The following is a 24,122-nucleotide window of genomic DNA, read 5'->3' on the forward strand; positions in this document are numbered from 1 at the left end:
CCATATCAGATTCAGCCCGTCAACTTGATGCTATCCTTTTGGGCCCACTTGATAAAGGCCCATTTAGTAATTCGGCCAGATATTAGTTTCGGCCTGTTAAAGGCATGTTTAACATTTCGGCCTGTCAAAAGCCCGTCATATAGTTGCGCCTAACTACGGCCCCGTTTGCATCCGGCCTGCTCACAGACGATAATCTGATTGGGCCAAATAAGGACCGAGACAATTTTGGCCTGTTATAAGCCCATGATTTGATTGGCACAATCATGGGCCGGGGTCTATTTCGGCCTGTTGCCGGCCCGTGAGCTGTTCGGCACGTTTCAGGCCCAACCTACTTTTCGGCCTCCTGAAAGCCCATTGAGTTTTCTTGGGAAAATAGGGCCGGCGGTTTACTCGGCCTATTAAAGGCCCGAATCTACTAGTGGGCCAGTTTACATTTAGGCCTGTTAACGGACGAAGATGACGAGGCCCATGATGCGGATCATACATGGTGATTTGCATGACGGCCCGATTATGTACCGTAATTTTACGGTTTGGCCGATTTACTGCGAAGACAGGATACATATATAGTAAAATAACTGCAGCATCGTGAATAAGAAAAAACCTAGACTATACAATAAAAAAATTACGGCATATTACATCCACTGGGCATCAAAGTTCGCCACTATGATAATAAAGCACAAGCAGACAACAGATTACATACACTGGGCATCAAAGATCGGCACCAGTGCAATTAAACACGCCGAAAAAATAATATACAAACCGACAGCACTTCAATAGAGTTCAAGAAAGGTTAGCCCTGCTCGGGAGCTGCAGTGCAAGCAGCTGAGCAAGCTGGTGAGACTGCAATTGTTTGACACTTATATCCTCCTCACTCTGAAAGATAAACAAGCAGAAAGATGACAGGTTTTGCACATTTAAGTATCAGTGCTGACAATTCATCACATTTCTTACTAACGAATAAAGTGACACAGTTTAAAATAGCATTAACACAATATGGTATTGTTCAGGTCAAGACATGGCAGGAAATGACATTGTGAAGGAGTTGGCAGCTTCACTACACCACTGGATTACAAATCAAGAACTCATAAGTATCAATGGTTAGTGTGCTGTCAATTTATCCCATTTCAGATTGGCAAAATAAGATCACTTGCTCTGTATAGTTTAATTTACATGGTATGAAGAAGGAACTTGGTTGTACAACTGAAAACTTAAATTGAGAAGGACAAACTTTTGTTTATGAAGTACATAATAAACTTTAAACATGCAATTTGATGTAAACACCAAAAATAAACAGCTGTTGCAGTCATGCCTAACCAAATATACACAACAAAGTTTGAAGGCTTGAGAAGGATAAACTTACATTATTGGTGAAGGCAGGCTCTATAAAGCCCTTGTCCATGCTGATGGGGGGCAATTCAAGAAGTTTACCACAGAATTTTCTTCATAAGCATTGCCTTTATTCTATATTTTGTTAAGAGTAAATATATATGTGACAATATAAGAAAAAATAGAGAATATTTAAGATAAGATGAAGAGTGATGCTACATAACCAAGTAGCTATAAATGTAAGTACAGCGATACAGGCAAAAGGTACAGCCAAGAGCAATGCAGAGCTAAACTTCTGCAATACCATCGGTGTTATCCAACCTTATGGTAAGAGTTAATATAGATCATATGTGTAGAAAATGGAGGGCAAAGGAAAATAAGCTGCAGAGTGATGGTACATGAACAACTACCTGTCAATATAAGTACACTGATAAAGGACAACATGTACTTACAAGAACAATGCAGAGCTAAAAAAATTCATTGGCATTGGATATATTCTACACTAATGTAACCATTCATACAGATCAGACAATTTGGAGCGAACAATTGATAAGAAAGCTATCATGCATACTGCTGTCACATAATGAACAATGTATGTATGCAAGTACAGTGATACAGGACAACAGGTACTAACAAGAGCAAAGCAGCGGGCAGCATATTTGCGATATCCTGTCGTTCTTTTCAAACCGGAATTCTTTTTCGAGCAGATTTCCTGCAAAAAAGATCCATAAGGCACATGCGGAAAAGTAGAAGTTCAAATTGTCATGCGATATCATAGACAGTACCTCATCCTCGGAACGAGACCAGTGCATAACAAAGTTTTCCCATTCAATGTCTTCTAAATTTAGCACAGGAGACTTCACCAGAAATTCGTTTAGAGACTTGCCATCAAAATGTGATTTCCTCAGGTAACACCAATACTGCTGCAATGCTTCCTTGAAAAGCATAAGCAAGCTTTGCTCGTCATGACTATCCAGATTGACCCTCGCCTAGTTATAACAATGTAATGTAAATCATTGATGTGTTCAATCAGCAGAAAACAGGAAAACAATCACCATGAATAATAGCACTTACACGTAAGTGGGACAGGAAGATGTGAAAATGGTGTTTGTCTTCACTATAATCTTCCCATGATGGGAATATATGCACGTAGTCCCTAACAACATTGAAAGCATTGTCTTTTAAACTGGGAATAACTGGAATGGGGTTCCAATCTGCAGGAATTGGCCGTCTCTGTAGTTGGGATAGGTCTTCGGCCGATGGACTTGCTGTACTTTTTGCTGGAGTGGGATTTTTCTGTGGTACGGCTGGTGCTATGGCAACTGAAATCGGCATACCTTTTGCTGGAGTGCAGGTCCTGTGTGGTGCGGCTAGTGGTGTGGCCAATGAAGTATGGGTACAGTCTACTGGAGTCGGTCCTACGTTTTGTGTTACTGGTTGTATAACCAATATAACTAGGGTGCTGTCTGATTTCTCCGGCACAACCACGTTTTTCAAGGACTTTGCTGGTGCTCCTTCAGGTTCAGCAATCACCCTCTTCCTTTTTGATGTCTGATGCACAAGAACAGCATTTGAGTGCAAAAACATGGTATGATGACAGATGGAATATGTATTGATAATAGATGGGCATGGCATCTCGACATATATGATGAGTAAACTAAGCAAATGACGGTGCAACAAAGTAGAAGAAATGCAAGGCAACATATGCAAGATATGCGCAATCAATAAAACCTTGCCAAATTAGAACAGGCACCTTGATGGGTGAACATGACAGGCCATCTGTCTTTGACTCCTCGAGGTTAGAATAGTTATTAGGATCATATTCTGAACAAGAATCAACAAGTGGGGAGCGTATGAGTTTCATTGCATCCAGAATGGCACTCAATGCCTTGGTGCCAATTTTGTAAGTCATTGCGGTGTTTAGCTTCAAAAATGGACTGCTGCTAGTGCGACACAAAGCAGCTACACAGATCATAGTGTAGATATAACGGGAAAACCGTAAGCATCAGAGTAAAATCAGCAAAGTGAAACTTGCTGGAATATATGTGCTAGTATTGTCAGTACGGCTAGAAAGGCTTCGGATACCAGCTCTCTTCAACTAAAGGTGCGGTACTGTTAATATCAGTGTAACTCTCAAAGGCGACACAGCTCCCCGCATTTCCTTGCTATTCTTATAGGACTAGATCGGGTTCGCGCCTTGGCGCGAGGGTGCTGGTCACAACGTTTTGACAAAGCATGTAACCATTTGTCGGTAGGAACCTAGGTATAGCATGTGCACGCAACCAATTGTGTTAGAAGCAAAACATAATGGAAGAATTAAACTCGGTGCTTTCATAAGACCAGAGATAAAACACAGGACCATACATTACTTTTTACGAGGGTGCCGGTTCCAACATTTTGGTCAAGCAGGTAATGCAATAAGTTAGTGGAATCCAGGTTTAGCAGACTGTGACATAAGCAAAAATGGACCACACTATATTCTTTACACCCTTTCTTCTCTTGTTGTCACACTAAAGGGAGAGAATTCCGTGACGCGATGGTGGCATTTAGACCAAGGATGCTAAAACCTAGAGAAACAAAAGCAAACTTAACCACTATCTAAATACCTGTAAATAAACTAGAGCATGACTGCAGGCCAACATGCTTGGCTCCACCTCTTCAACTTTATATTCAGTTTCTTTTTAATTTCATACCACTGCACCATTCCCAGCTTATTCTCTTACTCTGTTTTGAGTGATGCCTTGAGCTTGAGCCTACAAAGGGAAAAAGGAAGTTGTTAACTGAAAGTCCAAGTTAATCAAAACAAAACAAAAGTTAAGAGTAACTTTGATCAGCCAACATAAGGTCCCCTTTGTTAATCTCATAGGCAACATAAGGTCCCCTTTGTTAATCTCATAGCCAACATAAGCTCCCCTTTGTTAGTCTCATAGCCAACGAAACAAAAGTGTAACCATATTTTTGAAACCATCATAAAAACATCTCAAATCTTGAATAGTTCCTGTTATTTTAGGGAAAATTATATATGTGCATTCTTCAGCTTTCAGCATGGTATTCTTCTACCAAGATTCCAGCCATCTTCTCACAAAAAATATTTTATGGCAGATCATCAAGCTCACCTATACAACTTAAACTTTCAGAACTAAACTTACTTTAATGATAAGAATGTTTTTGTCACCCAATCAAAAAGGCTATGGTCACAAAACATGGAAGAATCGACGTGGTTAAAATTTAGCCAGTTGAATCAGCTGCCCAACGCATACATAGAACTGTGGCAAGGAAAAAAATAAAACATGATGGACATAGTGAGAAGCCTCTACATCACCATCCATGCATCCTGTGTTCCCAGCCTCGCCTCAACTACAACCCTTTTGTGCTTCTCCCACTAAAGATGTAGGGCATTTGAAATCAAAAGTCAAATTTATGTAAAGAGGAGAATTTTTCAGCTAGATGATCAGAACTCTTCCTAATCGAGCAACAAATTTGTCTAACCTAACCCTGTCCTCATGGCTGAAGGAGATGATTATAACATGGTCATCGCAGATCCAGAAATAAATGCTAGGAAATTAGCACTCTAACCAGCCATCTATCCGTTTTTGATATGAGGTATGTATCATATAAAGATTGCATTGCACACAAAACTTGTTTCCGATCTGCCAGAACACTGAGTTCACACATTCAATTCCAAATCCAATTTGACAAAATAGTGGAATAAGAAGACAGACACCGTGTGGTGGCAGCCACCGTCCTTGGCCTTAGCATGGCCTGGCCATATATGATTGCTCCTTGGCAATATACCTCTTTAGCCTGAAGATTTTCGATGATCTTAAAGGATCCAAATCTCTAATAAGCTCACAGTTCCAGAGTACTTGATAGGAAAATGTCCTTCATTTCACTCATGTTATTTATTTTTTGAAAAAATCACTTGTTATAACTTCTTCTCATCATAGAAAGTTGCTCAAAACAGGTTTAAATCCATTTCAGATTAATAACGCGCGAGGTGATTTTTTGCATGAAAAGAATAATCTAATCATCTTGCAGGAGTAATAACATGCAATCAGTACTGCTAGATTGCAAGAAATGTACTGTCAAAAAGAAAGAAAGTGAGAGAAAAGAATTGTGTGGCTGCTGGGATTCAAGCCGAGGTCTACATGGCCACAACGTGGAATTCTCACCACTAAACTACAGCCACAATGATGCTCAATTTGAGCTGCAAAGCTACAATTACGAAAATATCTCCTTCGGGACCTTCTGTCCCCGACTTTTTCTGTTATGTTCTCAGTCCATCTACTATAGTCCAGTTAATTACTGCATGCTCATTTCCACTAAATGTGAATATATATGTAACATTGAGCGCATGATATATCTTGGGGTCTGGTCTAACACATCTAAATCCTAGGTAGTCATCCAGGTCTCCTATAAAATTAGGAACAATAAGAGAAGAAAACACCAAGATTTCTATGATTTTTTTAAAACTTGAGCATGAAATGTGCATTCAAAAGATAATATAATAATAGTAAGGATCAACATATTTCCAATAGAACTCACCTTCTAAAATTTCTCAGGATTCTTTCGGTACACAACATAAGCCTTTGGTTCAAACATTTGAGCACATGATATATCTTGAAAACTACAGCACCTTGTGCAAACCAACCTGCACAAAAGACACCATACATTTCCTTTTTTTTAGAAACGCCACTTTTGGCAACAGGAAAAAATTGTAGTGGAAATAAATTAAAACACATTGGCATGCTTTGTGTTCTTGACATGGCAGCAAAAAAGCACATGCTTGACCAGGCAAAATAGAATTGGCAAGATACTAAGAAGCACAACACAAACTGATCAGTAGTATAATCGTTACAAAGAGAGAAGCAAAAATGACATTACAAAAAGAGATGCAATAATCTTAATAAATTCCTCCCCTTGTTCAAAGCTACAGTACAGTTTAGTTGTTTGCCTTGGCGCGAGGGTGCCGGTCCCAACGTTTTGGTCAACAATATTTTTTCAGTGAAATTTTAACACCCCAAGATAATTATGAAAACCCCTTCCTTTCTAAGACCAACAGCAATGGTTCTCAACATTAGCAACATTGGAAGCATTTTTTTAGTTGCCAAAAGTATTCAATAAACAGTTTGACAGGCACACACACACATTACAGTACAGTGCAGAGTGTTCTTCTTGCCACCTCTATATAATCTCTGTCAGCTACAATTATACACATTCTGACCAGGATACAAACCTAGAGCAGCACAACAACACAAAATAAATATACTAAAAGACTAAATTAATGGGGATAACTAAGGCAATGAAAAACTAAAGCTGAACAATGATTATATTGAAAGATCAAATTAACAAAGATAAAGAAAGCATTTTGTTCTTAGAAAAACATTGAAAACAACTTGCAGCAGGATAAAGCATTTCTTTGAACGGATAGTGCCACATGGCACAAATCCTTGTGTGCAGCTGTACATCACTCATGAACACCTCTTTAAAAGGCTGATTGCTGAGATTCATGGTAAATCTGGATGATTAAAAACCATATTAATTGCATGTGTGTGTGTGTGTGCAAATTCCAGAAAAGCATATGGAAAAGTATAAAAGTCAGAAGATGTATTTTCTGTCTAGGAAGAAACAGATATAATTATCTTGTCTGTATAAATTTATTAATACACAGGAAATTATCAAATTTTAAATAAGTTAGGCCCAGATTAGTATAAGAAAGGGTGACACGAAAAGAAGGCAAAAGAAGGTGTACCTGTGGTTTTCTCTAGTGGGCGTGCAACTTGATTTAGAGATATCCTCTTTGTAGTACTTGTTCACAGTCTGCCCTGGTAAGAAAGCAGGGTGGAAAACTATAAGGTTTGTGGGCTATTTGTCGCCTGCCCGCTATGTAACAAACACAACAGAAAATTAACACCAGAAGAAGAATCAATCTACCTTGAAGATACATCATCATTGGTTAATAAGAGCCGACTGGTGAGGAAGACGAAGCAGGTGAGCATCCTCTTGCTGGCCAAGATGGCTGTCAACATAGTCCGAGCCCAACATAACAAATTCTTCTCCTGCAGTTCCAAGATGATGGATGGAGCAGCGGTCAGAGAGAGGAGAGAACCTGCAGTAGACCATGGAGGAGAAGGGGGAGTGATGGGGGAGCACCTGCAGAGGACGTAGGAGGAGTGACGGGGGAGTGGGGCTGGACCTGGACGGTGGGGCAGCGGCGGAGAAGTGGAACCAGAAGTGGAGGTCAACATATTACACGCAGGCATCACCTGTAATATGTTGACCTCCACTTCTGGTTCCACTTCTCCGCCACTGCCACCATTGGCAAACACACAAAGAGCAAATCAATAAACATAAGGTCTACACAGGCAAGCTAAGGAAAAACAAACACACCCATTCACCAGCATGCACACCAACAGAAACGAGACAAAAATAAACTCAATCTAATAGCAGCTCTACACAGGCAAGCTAAGGAAAATACATGGCTGCAAAAATTCAAGCCTAGCCTAAAAGCAGAGAAGGGGAAAAGAAAAGAGGTCGACCTGCAAGGTGGTGGACGAGGAGTAGCAAGCTGGCACAAATCAAATGACCGGCAGACCAACGAGCACCTGCAAATAGCGGACCAACCTGCAAGAAAAAACGTGCTAATCATGGATAAGCTGCAGGTAACCAGAATTGAGACGGGACAAATCAAACAAGGACCTACAGATCAACGAATGCAACAACAGATCCATCACATAAACGGCAACAACTCGGACGTTCCAAAACCATCATCCTCTCGAACTGCTTCAGCGTCAAGAAGAGGCGAATCCCAGCAAGTGTATTTAGAGGCCATGTATGGATCCGAGAACACAACCTGCTCCATGAGCCTGCACATCTCCATGTTCTCACGGTACCGAGCAACGACAATTCAATCACAGCATAACAATTAAGATATGTCAGCAGGTTCACTCTGTCCCCCTTTTATAGGTAGAGTAATTCAGCGGAGTAAGGTAGGAGTGAAACATCATGGACATAACAGAGAATGTGTTTCGTCGTGTCAAGATTAGCAACGCCTTTTGTAGTTATCATTCTCCCAGTTAATTGACTCTATAAGAATCCAGTATCTTGCAGGCAATAGCACACAACTACAAAATTTCGACAACTATTATTGGTCTAATACAAATGTTGATAATCTCTACATGTAAAGTATATCAGTAATGCAAAATATATCAAGGAAATATTGATTGGCTATTATTTGTCGGTGGAAAAGGATGCTCATCTAAAAAGAGTTTACTTACAATCCAAAGCCAAAAATAACATCAGGAAGTGCTAATCCTAGCTTGAAACCACAAAAATAATAAATTGAAGCTTAAAATTACTACAAGTATGTGTAGTCGGGCTACTTGTTGGAACATTCAAAGATACTAATACATCTTAACTATATGTTGGCACTGCAAGATACTTGAGAGCATGGCATTTCACTACAAAGATGCGTATTTGTCTAATATACTCCCTATTATGTCTCACGATATTGTTTCCATTGAGCAGGCAGAGGAACCAATGGATAATAAGTTATTTAAAGATTTCATATGATCACCTTGGATAGAAGGCACAATAATGAAAACAAAAATGTAAATCAAACTAATAATTAGAATTCATAAATCTTGGTCTGAATTCATAATTCAAGAATTAAGAGAAACGCATGCCGGAGCAGGAATTACCGCAGGTAGTTTTCCTAAATCTATGTATACTTAGCAGCCATGTAGTAAAATACTAAAAATGTTGACCGGTCCCTCCACAATTTGTAATCCGAATGGACATCTAAGAGGACCCATCCTAGCCACCATGGCACTGGTTTGTTTGGTAGCATTTGACAGACAAAAGAAATACCTGTGTAGACCAACACATGTCCCACTACCGAACACAAAGGGAACTACCAAACAAAATTAAGCAAGAAATAAAAAACAGTACCCTGATTTTGGAACTTGAATCTGCAAACATGGTGTCTAACTAAAAACCAGAGGCATGGTCAAGATAAAGGTGCACCTCAATAGATTCATGTGGGCTGCCTCTTGCTGTCGTTGCAGGATCGTTTGCTCAGATCCAGAAAAGGCTCAGAATTTAGCCAAAATAAACACATTGATTGAAAGCACAAGATTCACGGCAGATAATTGTACATATAAGAAAAACGAAACACCAAATTTTCTCTCGACACCAACATAACAGGGTATCAAATCGCATCGTTCTTCCAGCCATTTGTTCTCAAAGTAAATTGTTCTAATATGCTAAGCATGATTATTGGTGCAAATACAAATAAAATTAAGTGATTCCCTTTTTATTACCTGTTCCAAGTATGCACTGCTGAATCTGGAAAATGACCACCGCCGTCATCAATTCCTCTAGTAGGATGCATCCCTAAGGAGTCCAGATGAAGTAAGATTGGTCCTGAATTACTCTTTTTTGCAGGAACGCACATAATCACCAGGCTCCAGTGTGCCCTAATTATAACAAAGGCAAAAAAGCATTTAGCAGAAATACCAAAAGAAGTACGCATAATGTATTAACCTCATAGCCTCATAGGGGATAACACAATGCTTGTAAAACAATTCAGATTAATAAAGCATTGATACTTAGGCATTTGAAACTGCAGGTCCAGATGGAGCAAACTTACCCAAGAGTGTCATGATGCCGGCTACATGCACCTTGTGTGGTCGCTGCAGCTTCGCTAGGGGATCACCCAAGCTAACGCACCCCTGACGGCCGGCTGCCTCACCATCGATTTCATGGACGTGCCTCATCCTAGATGTCACCAAGGTCGACATGTTCCTCTCAGTAGGTTGCCTCTCGTCCAGATACACGAGCAAGAGAGGGTGCTGGAGGAGATGAGGTAGCGGCGGAGAAGCTCACGGCAGCGACAGAGGAGACGAAGCTCGTGGCAGGGCGCGTCGGAGTCGCCCAGGACGCAGCCGATGGCGACGGCGTGCTCCCCTATGGCATCCCCACATCAACGGCGCGACGGCGTGCTCCGCCGGGAACAACACCGCCAGCTCGAGTCGGTCGGTGGGCAGCCGGATTTGACCGGGAGGCAGCCGCTGGCCGCCTCGCCCGTCGGATCGGAGGCGGGTGACCTCGGGTCTCTCGCGCGATGCGGCTAGGGAGGAAGAGGAGCGCAGCAGCTTCCGCGACTGGCGATGGAGAGAAGAGACACGACCGGGAGGGCGGGCCACGGGAGGTGAGGAGGCAGGAGCGGCGGCGCCATGGGAGGCGAGAGAAGGAAGAGGGGATTGACGGAGTGAGGACCGGGAGGAAGAGAGACAGGCGCCCTCACCCCATCCACTCTCCAGCCAGCCGGCGCCCGACACGTCACGGGCCCGGACAAGTGAAATGACGAAACTGCCCTCGGTGGGGCACGATATTATCGGCGGTGGCACAGGATATTTGCCCGCTGAAGGAGGCCACGCGCCGCACCCAGCCACAATCGCTGACCGACTTGGCCCACCAGAGAGTGACCCCACACGTTAGTGAGGCAGCAAAGTAATTCGGAGCTAAGAAAAAACAGTAAGGGAGACCGAATTGAAGCTATTATTCATTGTAGCAGTGTCGCTTCTTGATCCGACGGCCGATATCATCTGAGGGCGAGATCGAACGGCTCAGAATGCATCAAACAACCAATCCAACGGCCAGGAGCGCCGAGCGGTGAGGAGGGTGGGTGGCTCCCAACTAACCTATTTCCTAATTCAAGTGGGCAGGCCACTACAAATCATATTCTCATGTTTACAAAATCCTACGAATCAAAGAGGCCCGAAGAGTTCAAAGTGTCCATATCAACCGACCGTATAGACCTCTACACTGCAAATGTCCCTGCTCATCTTCACTACAAGGAACATACTGTACTACTATCATACTCCCTCTGTTCCAAAATATAAGTCTTGGTAGAGATTTCCACTATGGATCACATATAGATGTATCCAGATACATTTTAGAGTGTAGATTCACTCATTTTGCTCCATATGTAGTCCATGGTGGAATCTATACAAAGACTTGTATTTAGGAACGGCGAGAGTACTTATTAAAGAAGAACGGAAGAGGAACATGCTAAAGAAGAGCAAGCAGATTTTGGATAATAAAATGTTCGTTGCGCAGTGCCCACACATGATGAACCAGAGCGCATTCAGAAAGCAACTCCCTGCTGTCTCTCTATATGTGGTGCACGTGCTTTTTCGAAAGTAAAGTAGGAACATTAGCTGACCAATTAAATGTTATCTGTTTTAGTAATATCAGCATCATATCAGATTCGTACTTGAGAAACAAGGTTGGAATTATGAGTGGCACGTTGTTTAGCTTGATGGATTCAGGAGCAATGCTAAGCAGGTACGATGATGGTACTGAATATAAAGGCATGTCTGCATGCAAGTCGCGTGAATTTTGTCATTTGGGCTAGTCGACCATTTCAGGCGGTTGGAGGCATGTCTGCATGCAAGTCGCGTGAATTTTGTCATTTGGGCTAGTCGACCATTTCAGGCGGTTGGATGAAGATCCTACGTCTCCTAACCCTTCTTCTTCCTCGTCTCTAATTCTTCCATACAGAACACCGCACGGGCCGCTGGCCGGACCACCGGCCCCCACCGCCTGTGTTCCTCCGCCACCCCACCCCCGCCCCCAACCCGCCCCCACCCGCGTCGAGTTCTCTTCATTCGACGAGGCCCCACCACCGCCCCCACAACCAAAGTCCCCACCCGAGCCCCTTCGCTCGCACCGGCGAACTCCGGCGAGCTCTGAAAAATCGACTGACCCAATTTTAAAATTTAGTCTACTGTGATTTAACTAGTGTGGAATATAAAAGGCGAAGACCATAAACATTGGGAGTATAGTGTTGAGCGTGCCATGGAGGATCTGAAGGTGCAAACCGGAAAAAGGCAGCTTTGCAACCAATGTTTGCTTTCAACTAGCAAGTAAGTGATGGACATGAAATTAGAGTAAAGCAGTGGCGATCTATTTTCTTGCTGCGATAAATAAGTTGAGCAGATACGAAAGAGTACCGCCTCTGGTGCGGCACCGTGTATGCATCTGCTAAGAATTTGACGGTGCTGCGGTAGCGATGGCTGTCGGCGGCGTTGAAGCAGATCTAGGAGGGTAGACAGTGGCGGCGGGGCGTGGTGGACGAGACAGTCGTAGGAGCGGCGCTGGCAAGGTGGACGATGGCGGGGATGAAGCGAGAGGACGGGATGCAAGGATCCCGGTCCGAAGCCGTGGATGAGAGAGGTCGATCTATTGTAATGGATGGCGGCGTCGGGGTATCAGCTCCGGCATGGTGGAGGAGGACGGCAGTGGATGGGGTGGCGGACGGAGGAGGCTGGGGTGGAGAGGGTGTTTTGGCGCCCATGGAGTACGAATGGGGAAATGGAGGTGGAGAGGAAGGGGGAACCATGTCTTCAGGGCGCGCTTGTCTCAAATGCGAGGAAATTTACAAACTTAGCCCCCGTTTCAAATTTCCTACATCACAACAATATTAGTCGGTTGGGGATAGGACGGTAATGTTGCATACACCGAATATTTGCCGATGAGAGTTTGTTTTTGGCGCCCACCGTGTATGAATCAGGGAGGGAGTCAATTTCGGCCGAGGACACACTGTGTTTTGGCGGCCACCGTGTATGAATCCGGGTGAGAGGCGGTTATGTCACGTTTGAGTGAAATACAAACCTACCCCTATCGAAACCTATAGAAATCGAGCAGATAGGCTTTGCGTGGAAGGGATAGGCAGTAGTAATTTCCATCTCGCAGATTTTGGTTTCGGGCGGTTACTGCGACTTTCCCCGCTTCGTTCAAATTTTGCAGAGTGCACGTTTACCGTGCCAACTCAATTCGAATCCTGTTTGTATTCTATTATTTTTCGGACGGGATCCATTTTTGATTGGAATAAAATTATATATACATCATTTCTTATATATACTTTCAAAAGCACAACACCCTTTATACATAAATATGGTTTACAAATGGCATGATCTCATATTCATAAGGTTGTATCCATCAATTTGGATTTTCAAATATTTGAAACCACTTTATATTGAAATCCAATGTATGCATTCCTCGCTAACTGTCTCCAATTAATGTGTGTTTCATGCGGGGTTTTTTTACTTCTCAAACATGTATAATGTGTTTCACACACACAACATATAGTGTAATCCCGTTTAGACATTAATTGCATATAAACCATGCATTGTTTCTAATTAAAGAATCTATGGATCACCAATATTGATAAACTATATAACATTACACGTGTCCCCAAATTCAAATGAATATGCATGTTTGATACACCAATTTGCTTTATGATATTATCGATGTCGTGATCTCCAGTTTAAATATTTGAATCCCATTTAATCCAGATTTTCGTCTCATATAACTATCACTCATGCTTATATAGGACTCTCTCTCTAGACCTATACGCGTTCATCGTCTCTCGGGTATCTCTCGTGCTACATGTATGTTGACAATGATCTTTTATCTTCGTAACACACTGACGGTACTCTCTCCCTCGACCTTCATCACTCTATCTCTCTCTAAGTATATCTCGCTCCCTGCTATGTGTCTCTAACTATGATTCTCCATGTGGAATCTCTTTCTCTCACACAACAAAAAACTTTGTCTCCCGGGGTCTCATTTCTCTCTACTATTCCCCTGTGCGCCACTCGCACGCCCCTCATATAGAGATGTCTTTCGCTCCTTAGGTATGAGAACCTACGACTCTTCCTCTTAAATATCTCTTTCTCACACACAAACACAAACTCTGTCTCCCAGGGTCTCATATTTCTCCACTGTTCTCTTGTATGTCACTCACACACACTCTCTCTCCCTAGAGATATCTTGCGTTCCCTCATATGTTTCTCTAGCTATCACTCTCGTTTTGAAATATCTTTCTCTCTCGCAGACACAAAACTCCGTCTCTCGGGATCTCATTTCTCTCCAATATTTGTTTGTATGTGAGTCACATGCACCCTTTCTTCATCTCTCTCACACCCACACCCATAACCCAGCCTTCTGATCCACTCGACTCCTATCTCTAACGCACACTAGCTAGCATCTTTATCTTTCTATTTATCTATTTCTCCATCAACCTTCTTTCATTTATAGGTTGATCTCTTTTGCACAATCGTTGTGCCTCACTCCCTCTGCTCGCCATAGATGCATGCTCCAGCCTACGCCACTATCTCTTAAAGACGAAAACACATGCTCAATTGTCGGGCCTTCTTCCCTGCATTCTCGCATGCATGCGTATTGTCATACCGATCCGTCTCTCCCATGTCGTTGATCTTAGCTTATGACTTATGTCTTCTTTCTTTTATCTCGATCATGCGCGCGCACACACACACATCCCACGTATACATGTATACCTCTCACACATGCACGTTGAAGGTCTCTATGTCTCCATACGTAGTTAATTACCCTCAACCGTAATGTCACATCGAATCGTTCTCTTCTTGTGTGCACATAACTTCCGCCTGGATGGGTAAAACACACACTCAGACTTAACAATCTCCTTCTAGCTACCCCCCCTCACACTCTTCCCCTATATCCCCAAAACCAATAAGACCATCCCTTCGTTTAATTCCTGCCTACATGCACCATCGATATATAGTAGTCTTCCTTGGTGTCTCTCGAACAAACACGTTCTCTCAATGTCGACTACTCTCACGCGCGCACACCTTCTCTTCCCTCTCTTCGGGCATTTTCTCCCTCGCACCCCATCGTTGGTGGCCTCTGCCATACACCTCACCTCTCTATGATGAAGCCATGCACACTTAAATTACATCCGCCACCGAGGACCCCGCGACACACACACACAGACACACACACACACACACACACACACACACACGCACGCACGCACCCACCGACCCACACACAAACACACACACACACACACTAAGACTCCATCACACACACACACACACTAAGACTCCATCTCTCTCTCTCTCACACACACACACTGAGACTCCATCTCACACACACATGCTCTAGGCGGAGCATTTGTTCCTACCACCCTTCATCCACCCTTACCCGTATGATAAACAATCACCTTAATTTACTTGTATAACATGGAAAAAATCCACTTTACTTTAGTAGTTAGCAAACTTATCATCTGTACCCTTATAAAAAACCAAGTTGGCGATGATGGTGTGCCTGCCATCTTGTAATATAGACCGTCTGATCTATATCTGACGGATAGAAAGCAAACTATGATAATTTTACAAAAGATAGCCGCACCTCTCTCCACATCCTTATCTCCCACAACCTCATTGTTGAGCAATTAAAAAAGAAAGTCTCTAGAACAATCTAGCATGGTGGCCGCTGCCGCCTGCCGGCGCCGTCCATCCCCATGCCTCCGTCCATTCCGATCACCAGTCACCACCACGCTCCACTCCTCCTCACCATATCTCTTATCTTCCATTTTTTCGATGACATTCTCGAGATACCAGTTTTCCGATAAAATTCTCGAAATATCATTAGTTTTTACACATGGGATTACTCCTGCATGGGTAAATCACAACAGGTGTTTTGTAAAAAAAATGCATATTGATGTTCCATGCAATGCACGAGCGTCTTGCTTGTAATTATATCACACAAATCACGAGCAGGAAGTGACATTTTTTTACACAACCACGTTAACATGGCCACGTAAATCACTAGCTAAAGTAAATACCATTTTACTTATATCCCGATGCAAAAGGTTGAGTACATGTCCGAAGAGTAGAGTCGCACACACGCACTCTATCTCGCAGAATCTCTCTCTCTCACACACACACACACACCAGTTACGTGACGCCCACTTAAGCAGACACGTATGTTACAATTTGTGCACCCGCGGGTACACATGATGCTGCGCATTTATTTAAGCCGGACGGCGAACCCAAAAAGTAGCTGCATTCATTCCCCTCCCTCCGCCTCTTCTCTGGTCGCCGTCGCCCGGATGAGGATCCTCTGACGTGAACAATCCTACCATTCTATCACTGACATGTGGGACCCCAAGCATGGGTCCCACCAGTCAATGAAGGAAAGGCAGGGTAAGGCAGTGATAGCCACGTCAGAGGATCCATGTCCCGCCCAGTAGCCATGGCCCGACCGAAGGTAACAACATACGCCATACTCCCGCCGGAGCGGCTCTTTAATCTGGAAATTTTAGTGGTCATGCATGCATCTTTTTGTGCTAGCACTCCTATATAAGGGTTGACCGGTCGCTTCCCGCGGACGTGCGCGGGCGGTGGAAGAGGAAGGAGAAGGGAAGCGGGCTGTGGAGTAACGTTTTTTACCACAATTTCTTAGGAAACTGAGTGCAATAATTGAGTAGTTTTGCAAACTACCAGTACTACACCTGAAACGGTTCAAAACCAATACTCCCTTGCCAGCGCGCGCTTCCCGCATGAAACGGTCAGCATCGCCCTGGAGCGTCAGTGCCGCATTAATGCCTGGCCAGAGCGGAGGCGACTCTCTCACTGGTGCCGGCTTTGAAGCAGCGCGACGACCGAGAGAGCGCCGCTTCCCGGTGCACGCGACTGCTCCGCGTCGAGGCTGGCCATAGTTTGGATGAGTCTCCATCGTGAGGAGCCACACTAACTGTGATGATATGGATCATTCCATCTATGAAGTACACGTGGGACTGGAACTATGAGACGGACATGTACCCAGGAGTGGACATACGAACCTGAGTAATGTAGCGCAGTAAGTGAAGTAGAAAGGCACAAATAGTATGAACATGTGTGGCATATAGGCATTTGTCTACTACATACCACTAAATGTTGTACGTGCAATGCACGGTGATGTTATGGAGTACGTGCCTAAGTACTATACTACTACTATATTAATTGGAGGCACATATTAGGTTTTATATTTGTTTACGTGTATGCCTCGAGACCTTCCAACTAGACGTGTCTTTCTCTCCGGGTCGCACTTTGTATCGTTCATACCACTAGTACTAGTACATGTGGTCTCCGACCCAGAAGTGGAAGAAGTGGAGACGCTCTACCACGCTGTTCATGTCCCACTCCTTTCGCTGACGTGTGGGACATTGATGACCCACAAGTATAGGGGATCTATCGTAGTCCTTTCGATAAGTAAGAGTGTCGAACCTAACGAGGAGCAGAAGGAAATGATAAGCGGTTTTCAGCAAGGTATTCTCTGCAAGTACTGAAATAATAGATAACAGATAGTTTTGTGATAAGATAATTAGTAACGAGAAACAAGTAACAAAAGTAAATAAAGTGCAGCAAGGTGGCCCAATCCTTTTTGTAGCAAAGGACAAGCCTGAACAAACTCTTATATAGAGAAAAGCGCTCCCGAGGACACATGGGAATTATCGTCAAGCTAGTTTTCATCACGGTCATATGATTCGCGTTCGGTACTTTCATAATTTGATATGTGGGTGGACCGGTGCTTGGGTGCTGTTCTTACTTGAACAAGCATCCCACTTATGATTAACCTCTATTGCAAGCATCCGCAACTACAACAAAAGTATTAAGGTAAACCTAACCATAGCATGAAACATATGGATCCAAATCAGCCCCTTACGAAGCAACGCATAAACTAGGGTTTAAGCTTCTGTCACTCTAGCAACCCATCATCTACTTATTACTTCCCAATGCCTTCCTCTAGGCCCAGATAATGGTGAAGTGTTATGTAGTCGACGTTCACATAACACCACTAGAGGATAGACAACATACATCTCATCAAAATATCGAACGAATACCAAATTCACATGACTACTAATAGCAAGACTTCTCCCATGTCCTCAGGAACAAACGTAACTACTCACAAAGCATATTCATGTTCATAACCAGAGAGGTATTAATATGCATAAAGGATCTGAACATATGATCTTCCACCAAATAAACCAACTAGCATCAACTACAAGGAGTAATCAACACTACTAGCAACCTACAGGTACCAATCCCGGACTTGGAGACAAGAATTGGATACAAGAGATGAACTAGGGTTTTGAGAGGAGATGGTGCCGGTGAAGATGTTGATGGAGATTGCCCTCTCCCGATGAGAGGAGCGTTGGTGATGACGATGGCGATGATTTCCCCCTCCCGGAGGGAAGTGTCCCCGGCAGAACAGCTCTGCCGGAGCCCTAGATTGGTTCCGCCTCGTGGTGGCGGAGTCTCGTCCTGAAAGGTTGCTTATGATTTTTCTTCGGACGAAAGACTTCATATAGCATAAGATGGCCACCGGAGAGCCAACAGGGGGCCCACGAGGCAGGGGGCGCGCCCCCCACCCTCGTGGACAGGTGGTGGCCCCCCTGATGTATTTCTTCCTCTCAGTATTTTTTATTATTTCCAAAAATGACTTTCGTGGAGTTTCAGGACTTTTGGAGTTGTGCAGAATAGGTCTCTAATATTTGCTCCTTTTCCAGCCCAGAATTCGAACTCCCGGCATTCTCCCTCCTTATGTAAACCTTGTAAAATAAGGGTGAATAGGCATAAGTATTGTGACATAACGTGTAATAACAGCCCATAATGCAATAAATATCGATATAAAAGCATGATGCAAAATGGACGTATCAACTCCCCCAAGCTTAGACTTCGCTTGTCCTCAAGCGGAAGCCGATAACGATAAATATGTCCATATGTTTAGAGGTAGAGGTGTCGAAAAAATAAAATACGGACATGAGGGCATCATGATTATTCTCATAACAGCAACATAAATGGATATTGTCATATGATTTCTTATGCTCAAATAATAATCTGTTCACAATACCAAGTATGAATCAGAAACTTTATTGAGAACTAACAAACTATAATCTCAGTCATTGAGGCAATTGCAATTTATCATAACATCAGAAAGAGTCTATGTCAGAGCTTTCTAGCAAGTCCACATACTCAACTATCATTTAGTCTTTCATAATTGCTAACACTCACACAATACTTGTGGTTACGGAGTTTTAATCGGACACAGAGAAAGATAGGGGCTTATAGTTTCGCCTCCCAACCTTTTACCTCAAGGATAATGTCAACAATAATAACTCATGCTCCCCTACATCCAATTATATATATATATATATATATATATATATATATATATATCAGGATCTTTCCAACACACTGTGCTTGCCAAAGGATAAAATATAAAAAAGGAAAGGTGAAGATCACCACGACTCTTGCATATGGTAGAAGGTAATAATAAAAGATAGGCCCTTCGCAGAGGGAAGCAGAGGTTGCCATGCGCTTTCAAGGTTGGATGCACGAAATCTTAATGCGAAAGAACGTCACTTTATATTGCCACTTGTGATATGAACCTTTATTATGCAGTCCGTCGCTTTTATTTCTTCCACATCACAAGATAGTATAAAGCTTATTTCCTCCACACCAATCAATCATACATATTTAGGGAGCAATTTTTATTGCTTGCACCGATGACAACTTACTTGAAGGATCTTACTCAATCCATAGGTAGGTATGGTGGACTCTCATGGCAAAACTGGTTTAAGGGTTTTTGGAAGCACAAGTAGTATCTCTACTTGGTGCAAAGAATTTGGCTAGCATGAGGGGGCTCAACATGTTGGATGATCCATGACAATATACTTTATCTCAGATATAAGAAAACATAACCCATTACGTTGTCTTCCTTGTCCAACATCAACTCTTTAGCATGTCATATTTTAATGAGTGCTCCCAATCATAAAAGATGTCCAAGATAGTATATTTATATGTGAAACATCTCTTTCTTTATTACTTCCTATTAATTGCAACGATGACCAAAGCTATGTTTGCCAACTCTCAACAATTTTTAATCATCATACTCTTTCTATGTGAAGTCATTACTCTCAATAAGATCAATATGATCTCTTTGTTTCCTTTTCTTTTCTTTTATTCACTCAAGATCATGGCAAAATAATCAAGCCCTTGACTCAACACTAATCTTTATTATATAGCTCACGGACTCGAAACTCGAAACTACATCATGCCAAAACTTTATTCTACTAGATCAAGATACTACTAAAAGGATCGAACTAAGAAAAACGGTAAAGATAGGAGTGTGATGGTGATACGATACCGGGGCACCTCCCCCAAGCTTGGCAGTTGCCAAGGGGAGTGCCCATACCCATGTGATTATGTTTCCTTCTTCGAAGGTGATGGAGATGATGATTTAGTTGATGGCTTAGGCTTCTCCCTTAATTTGCGCTTGAGGACAGAATTTTGATCCCTTAGGTCATCAATCTCTTGCTCCAGGCTTAATATCTTTTTGCATAGTTCCTGCTTGTTTTCCTGCAATAGACGAAAAGGGATAAACTCGATCTTAAGTTTCTTTGCTCTATTAGGGAGGCTTGACTTTTTGAATTCCACATGCATGTCCCCAGGTTGAGGTAATGGGGCTTCATCTTCATCTGAGCTCGTCTCCTCCCTCCTCTTGGGTTCATAGTCCTCTTCTTCTTCCGTAGTCCAACCACAATGCTCCACATCTCCGTAGACCTTAGGATTTTCAAGGTAATCAGCCACATAGCTTTCTCCTTCAGAATCCCGGGATGACATGTTGCTCTAATCTGCAGCAGGACAGCTCGAAACGAAAACAGAGGATTTTTGCGTGATACAGGAGTCAAAATCTTCGGGAGAATATATAATGAATTTTTACCGACCAAAATACGTATCGTGCAAGAAAACGGAGTCCGGAGAGCACACGAGGTGCCCACGAGGTAGGGGGGCGCGCCCTCCACCCTCGTGGAGCCCTCGTGTCCTTCCCAGACTCCTTCTTATTTTTCTATTTTTCTAAATATTCCAAAACGGAGAAATATTGCCTTTAGAACTGTTTTGGAGTAGGTTTACTTACCGTACCACATACCTATTCCTTTTCGGAGTCTGAAACGTTCCGGAAAGTGTCCCTTATGTATTCCTCCGGGGTTACGGTTTCAATAACATTGGTTTCAACATTTATAGGATTACTTGAGATATAATGTTTGATTCTTTGACCTTTCACCACCTTCGGATTTGTGCCTTCGAAGTTGTTGATTTTTATGGCACCAGAACGATAGACCTCCTCGATAACGTAAGGGCCTTCCCATTTAGAGAGAAGTTTTCCTGCAAAAAATCTTAAACGAGAGTTGTATAGCAATACATAATCACCTACATTAAACTCATGCTTTTGTATTCTTTTGTCATGCCATCTTTTAACTTTTTCTTTAAACAATTTGGCATTTTCATAAGCTTGGGTTCTCCATTCATCAAGTGAGCTAATATCAAATAACCTCTTCTCACCAGCAAGTTTAAAATCATAATTGAGCTCTTTAATGGCCCAGTAAGCCTTATGTTCTAGTTCGAGAGGTAAGTGACATGCTTTTCCATAAACCATTTTATACGGAGACATACCCATAGGATTTTTATATGCAGTTCTATAGGCCCATAATGCATCATCAAGTTTCTTGGACCAATTCTTTCTAGATCTATTAACAGTCTTTTGCAAAATTAATTTGAGCTCTCTATTACTCAATTCTACTTGACCACTAGACTGTGGGTGATAAGGAGATGCAATTCTATGATTAACATCATACTTAGCAAGCATTTTACGGAAAGCACCATGAATAAAATGTGAACCACCATCAGTCATTAAATATCTAGGGACTCCAAACCTCGGAAAAATAACTTCTTTAAGCATCTTAATAGAAGTGTTATGATCAGCACTACTAGTTGGAATAGCTTCTACCCACTTAGCAATGTAATCAACAACAACTAAAATATGTGTGTATCCATTAGAGGCAGGAAAAGGTCCCATATAATCAAAGCCCCAAACATCAAATGGTTCAATAACAAGTGAATAATTCATAGGCATTTCTTGTCGTCTACTAAATTACCAATTCTTTGACATTCATCACAAGATAGGAAAAACTTACGGGCATCCTTGAAGAGAGTAGGCCAATAAAAACCGGATTGCAATACCTTATGTGCAGTTCTGTCTCCAGCGTGGTGTCCTCCATAAGCTTCGGAGTGACACTTGCGTAGGATCTGTTCCTGTTCATACTCAGGTACACAACGTCTAATAACACCATCTACTCCTTCTTTATAAAGATGTGGGTCATCCCAGAAGTAATGTCTCAAATCATAGAATTTTTTTTCTTTTGCTGATATGTCAAACTAGGTGGTATAAATTTAGCAACGACATAATTAGCATAATCAGCATACCACGGAGCAGTACGAGAAGTATTTATGACATTTAATTGCTCATCAGGAAAGCTATCATCAATAGGTAGTGGGTCATCAAGAACATTTTCTAACCTAGACAAGTTGTCTGCAACGGGGTTCTCAGCTCCTTTTCTATCAACAATATGCAAATCAAATTCTTGTAGCAGGAGAACCCATCTAATAAGTCTAGGTTTAGCATCTTTCTTTTCCATAAGATATTTAATAGCAACATGATCCGTGTGAATAGTTACTTTAGAATCAACAATATAAGGTCTGAACTTATCACAAGCAAATACAACTGCTAAGAATTCTTTTTCAGTAGTAGCATAATTTCTTTGAGCATTGTCTAGTGTTTTACTAGCATATTGAATAACATTTAATTTCTTATCAACTCTTTGCCCTAGAACAACACCTACAGCATAATCACTGGCATCACACATATTTTGAAAAGGTAAATTCCAATCAGGTGGATGAATGATAGGTGCAGAGGTCAATGCTTTCTTAAGTATTTCAAATGCTTCTACACAATCATCATCAAAAACAAATGGTATATCTTTTTGTAACAAATTAGTCAGAGGCCGAGAAATTTTTGAGAAGTCCTTAATGAACCTCCTATAAAAACTGGTGTGACCAAGGAAACTTCTTATACCTTTGATGTCCTTGGGACATGGCATCTTTTCAATAGCATCAACCTTGGCTTTATCAACTTCAATACCTCTTTCAGAAACTTTATGCCCCAAGACAATACCTTCATTAACCATAAAGTGGCACTTTTCCCAATTCAAGACAAGATTAAATTCTTCACATCTCTGCAAAACTCGATCAAGGTTGCTCAAGCAATCATCAAAAGAGGATCCATAACGGAAAAATCGTCCATGAAAACCTCACAAATCTTTTCACAAAAGTCAGAGAATATAGCCATCATGCATCTCTAAAGGTAGCAGGTGCATTACATAAACCAAAAGGCATACGTCTATAAGCAAAAGTACCAAAAGGGCAAGTAAAAGTAGTTTTTGATTGATCATTGGCTGACACAGGTATTTGAGAGAAACCAGAATAACCATCTAGAAAGCAAAAATGTGTATGTTTGGATAATCTTTCTAGCATTTGATCGATAAAAGGTAAGGGGTAATGATCCTTTTTAGTAGCCTTATTTAATTTGCGGAAATCAATTACCATCCTATAACCTGTAATAATTCTTTGCGGAATCAATTCATCTTTATCATTAGGAACTACGGTAATACCTCCGTTCTTAGGGACACAATGGACAGCACTTACCCACTGACTATCAACAACGGGATAAATTATACCTGCCTCAAGGAGCTTTAGTATTTCCTTTCTTAGCACTTCTTTCATCTTAGGATTCAGCCGTCGTTGATGATCACGGACCGGTTTCGCATCTTCTTCCAAATTTATTTTATGCTGACATAGAGTGGGACTAATGCCCTTAAGATCATCAGGAGTATATCCAATAGCAGCACGATGCTTCTTCAGAGTTTTCAATAATCTCTCTTCTTCATGCTCTGAAAGGTTAGCACTAATAATAACAGGATATATCTTCTGTTCATCAAGATAAGCATATTTAAGAGTATCAGGCAATGGTTTAAGCTCAAACATGGGATCACCCTTGGGTGGAGGAGGATCCCCTAGGATTTC

General features: G+C 42.1%; 1 protein-coding gene across 10 annotated transcripts; it reads right to left on the reverse strand.

Moving 5' to 3' along the window:
- Positions 1–538: 538 nt before the first annotated feature.
- On the reverse strand, positions 539–10,662 carry LOC109764219 (uncharacterized). 10 transcript variants are annotated; one of them, XM_073509896.1, is made up of 13 exons: positions 10,213–10,631; positions 9,977–10,104; positions 8,030–9,803; positions 7,866–7,931; positions 7,261–7,435; positions 7,079–7,151; positions 5,872–5,977; positions 3,933–4,079; positions 2,401–2,877; positions 2,112–2,315; positions 1,961–2,038; positions 1,361–1,461; positions 539–873 (listed from the first exon to the last, which is right to left on the reverse strand). In XM_073509896.1, exons 8-12 carry the CDS (start codon positions 3,966–3,968, stop codon positions 1,381–1,383), a joined length of 876 nt encoding a protein of 291 aa, XP_073365997.1. In that variant the 5' UTR covers positions 3,969–4,079; positions 5,872–5,977; positions 7,079–7,151; positions 7,261–7,435; positions 7,866–7,931; positions 8,030–9,803; positions 9,977–10,104; positions 10,213–10,631; the 3' UTR covers positions 539–873; positions 1,361–1,380. The 10 variants fall into 10 exon arrangements, 9 of the variants coding, with proteins under 9 accessions (XP_073365997.1, XP_073365986.1, XP_040256379.1 ...); XM_073509885.1 differs by having other exon boundaries at positions 9,977–10,662; XM_073509869.1 differs by lacking the exons at positions 539–873; positions 1,361–1,461 and having other exon boundaries at positions 1,719–2,038.
- Positions 10,663–24,122: the final 13,460 nt, after the last annotated feature.

The sequence above is a fragment of the Aegilops tauschii genome, chromosome 1 (genome assembly GCF_002575655.3).
Source record: "Aegilops tauschii subsp. strangulata cultivar AL8/78 chromosome 1, Aet v6.0, whole genome shotgun sequence".
NCBI lineage: Eukaryota > Viridiplantae > Streptophyta > Magnoliopsida > Poales > Poaceae > Aegilops > Aegilops tauschii.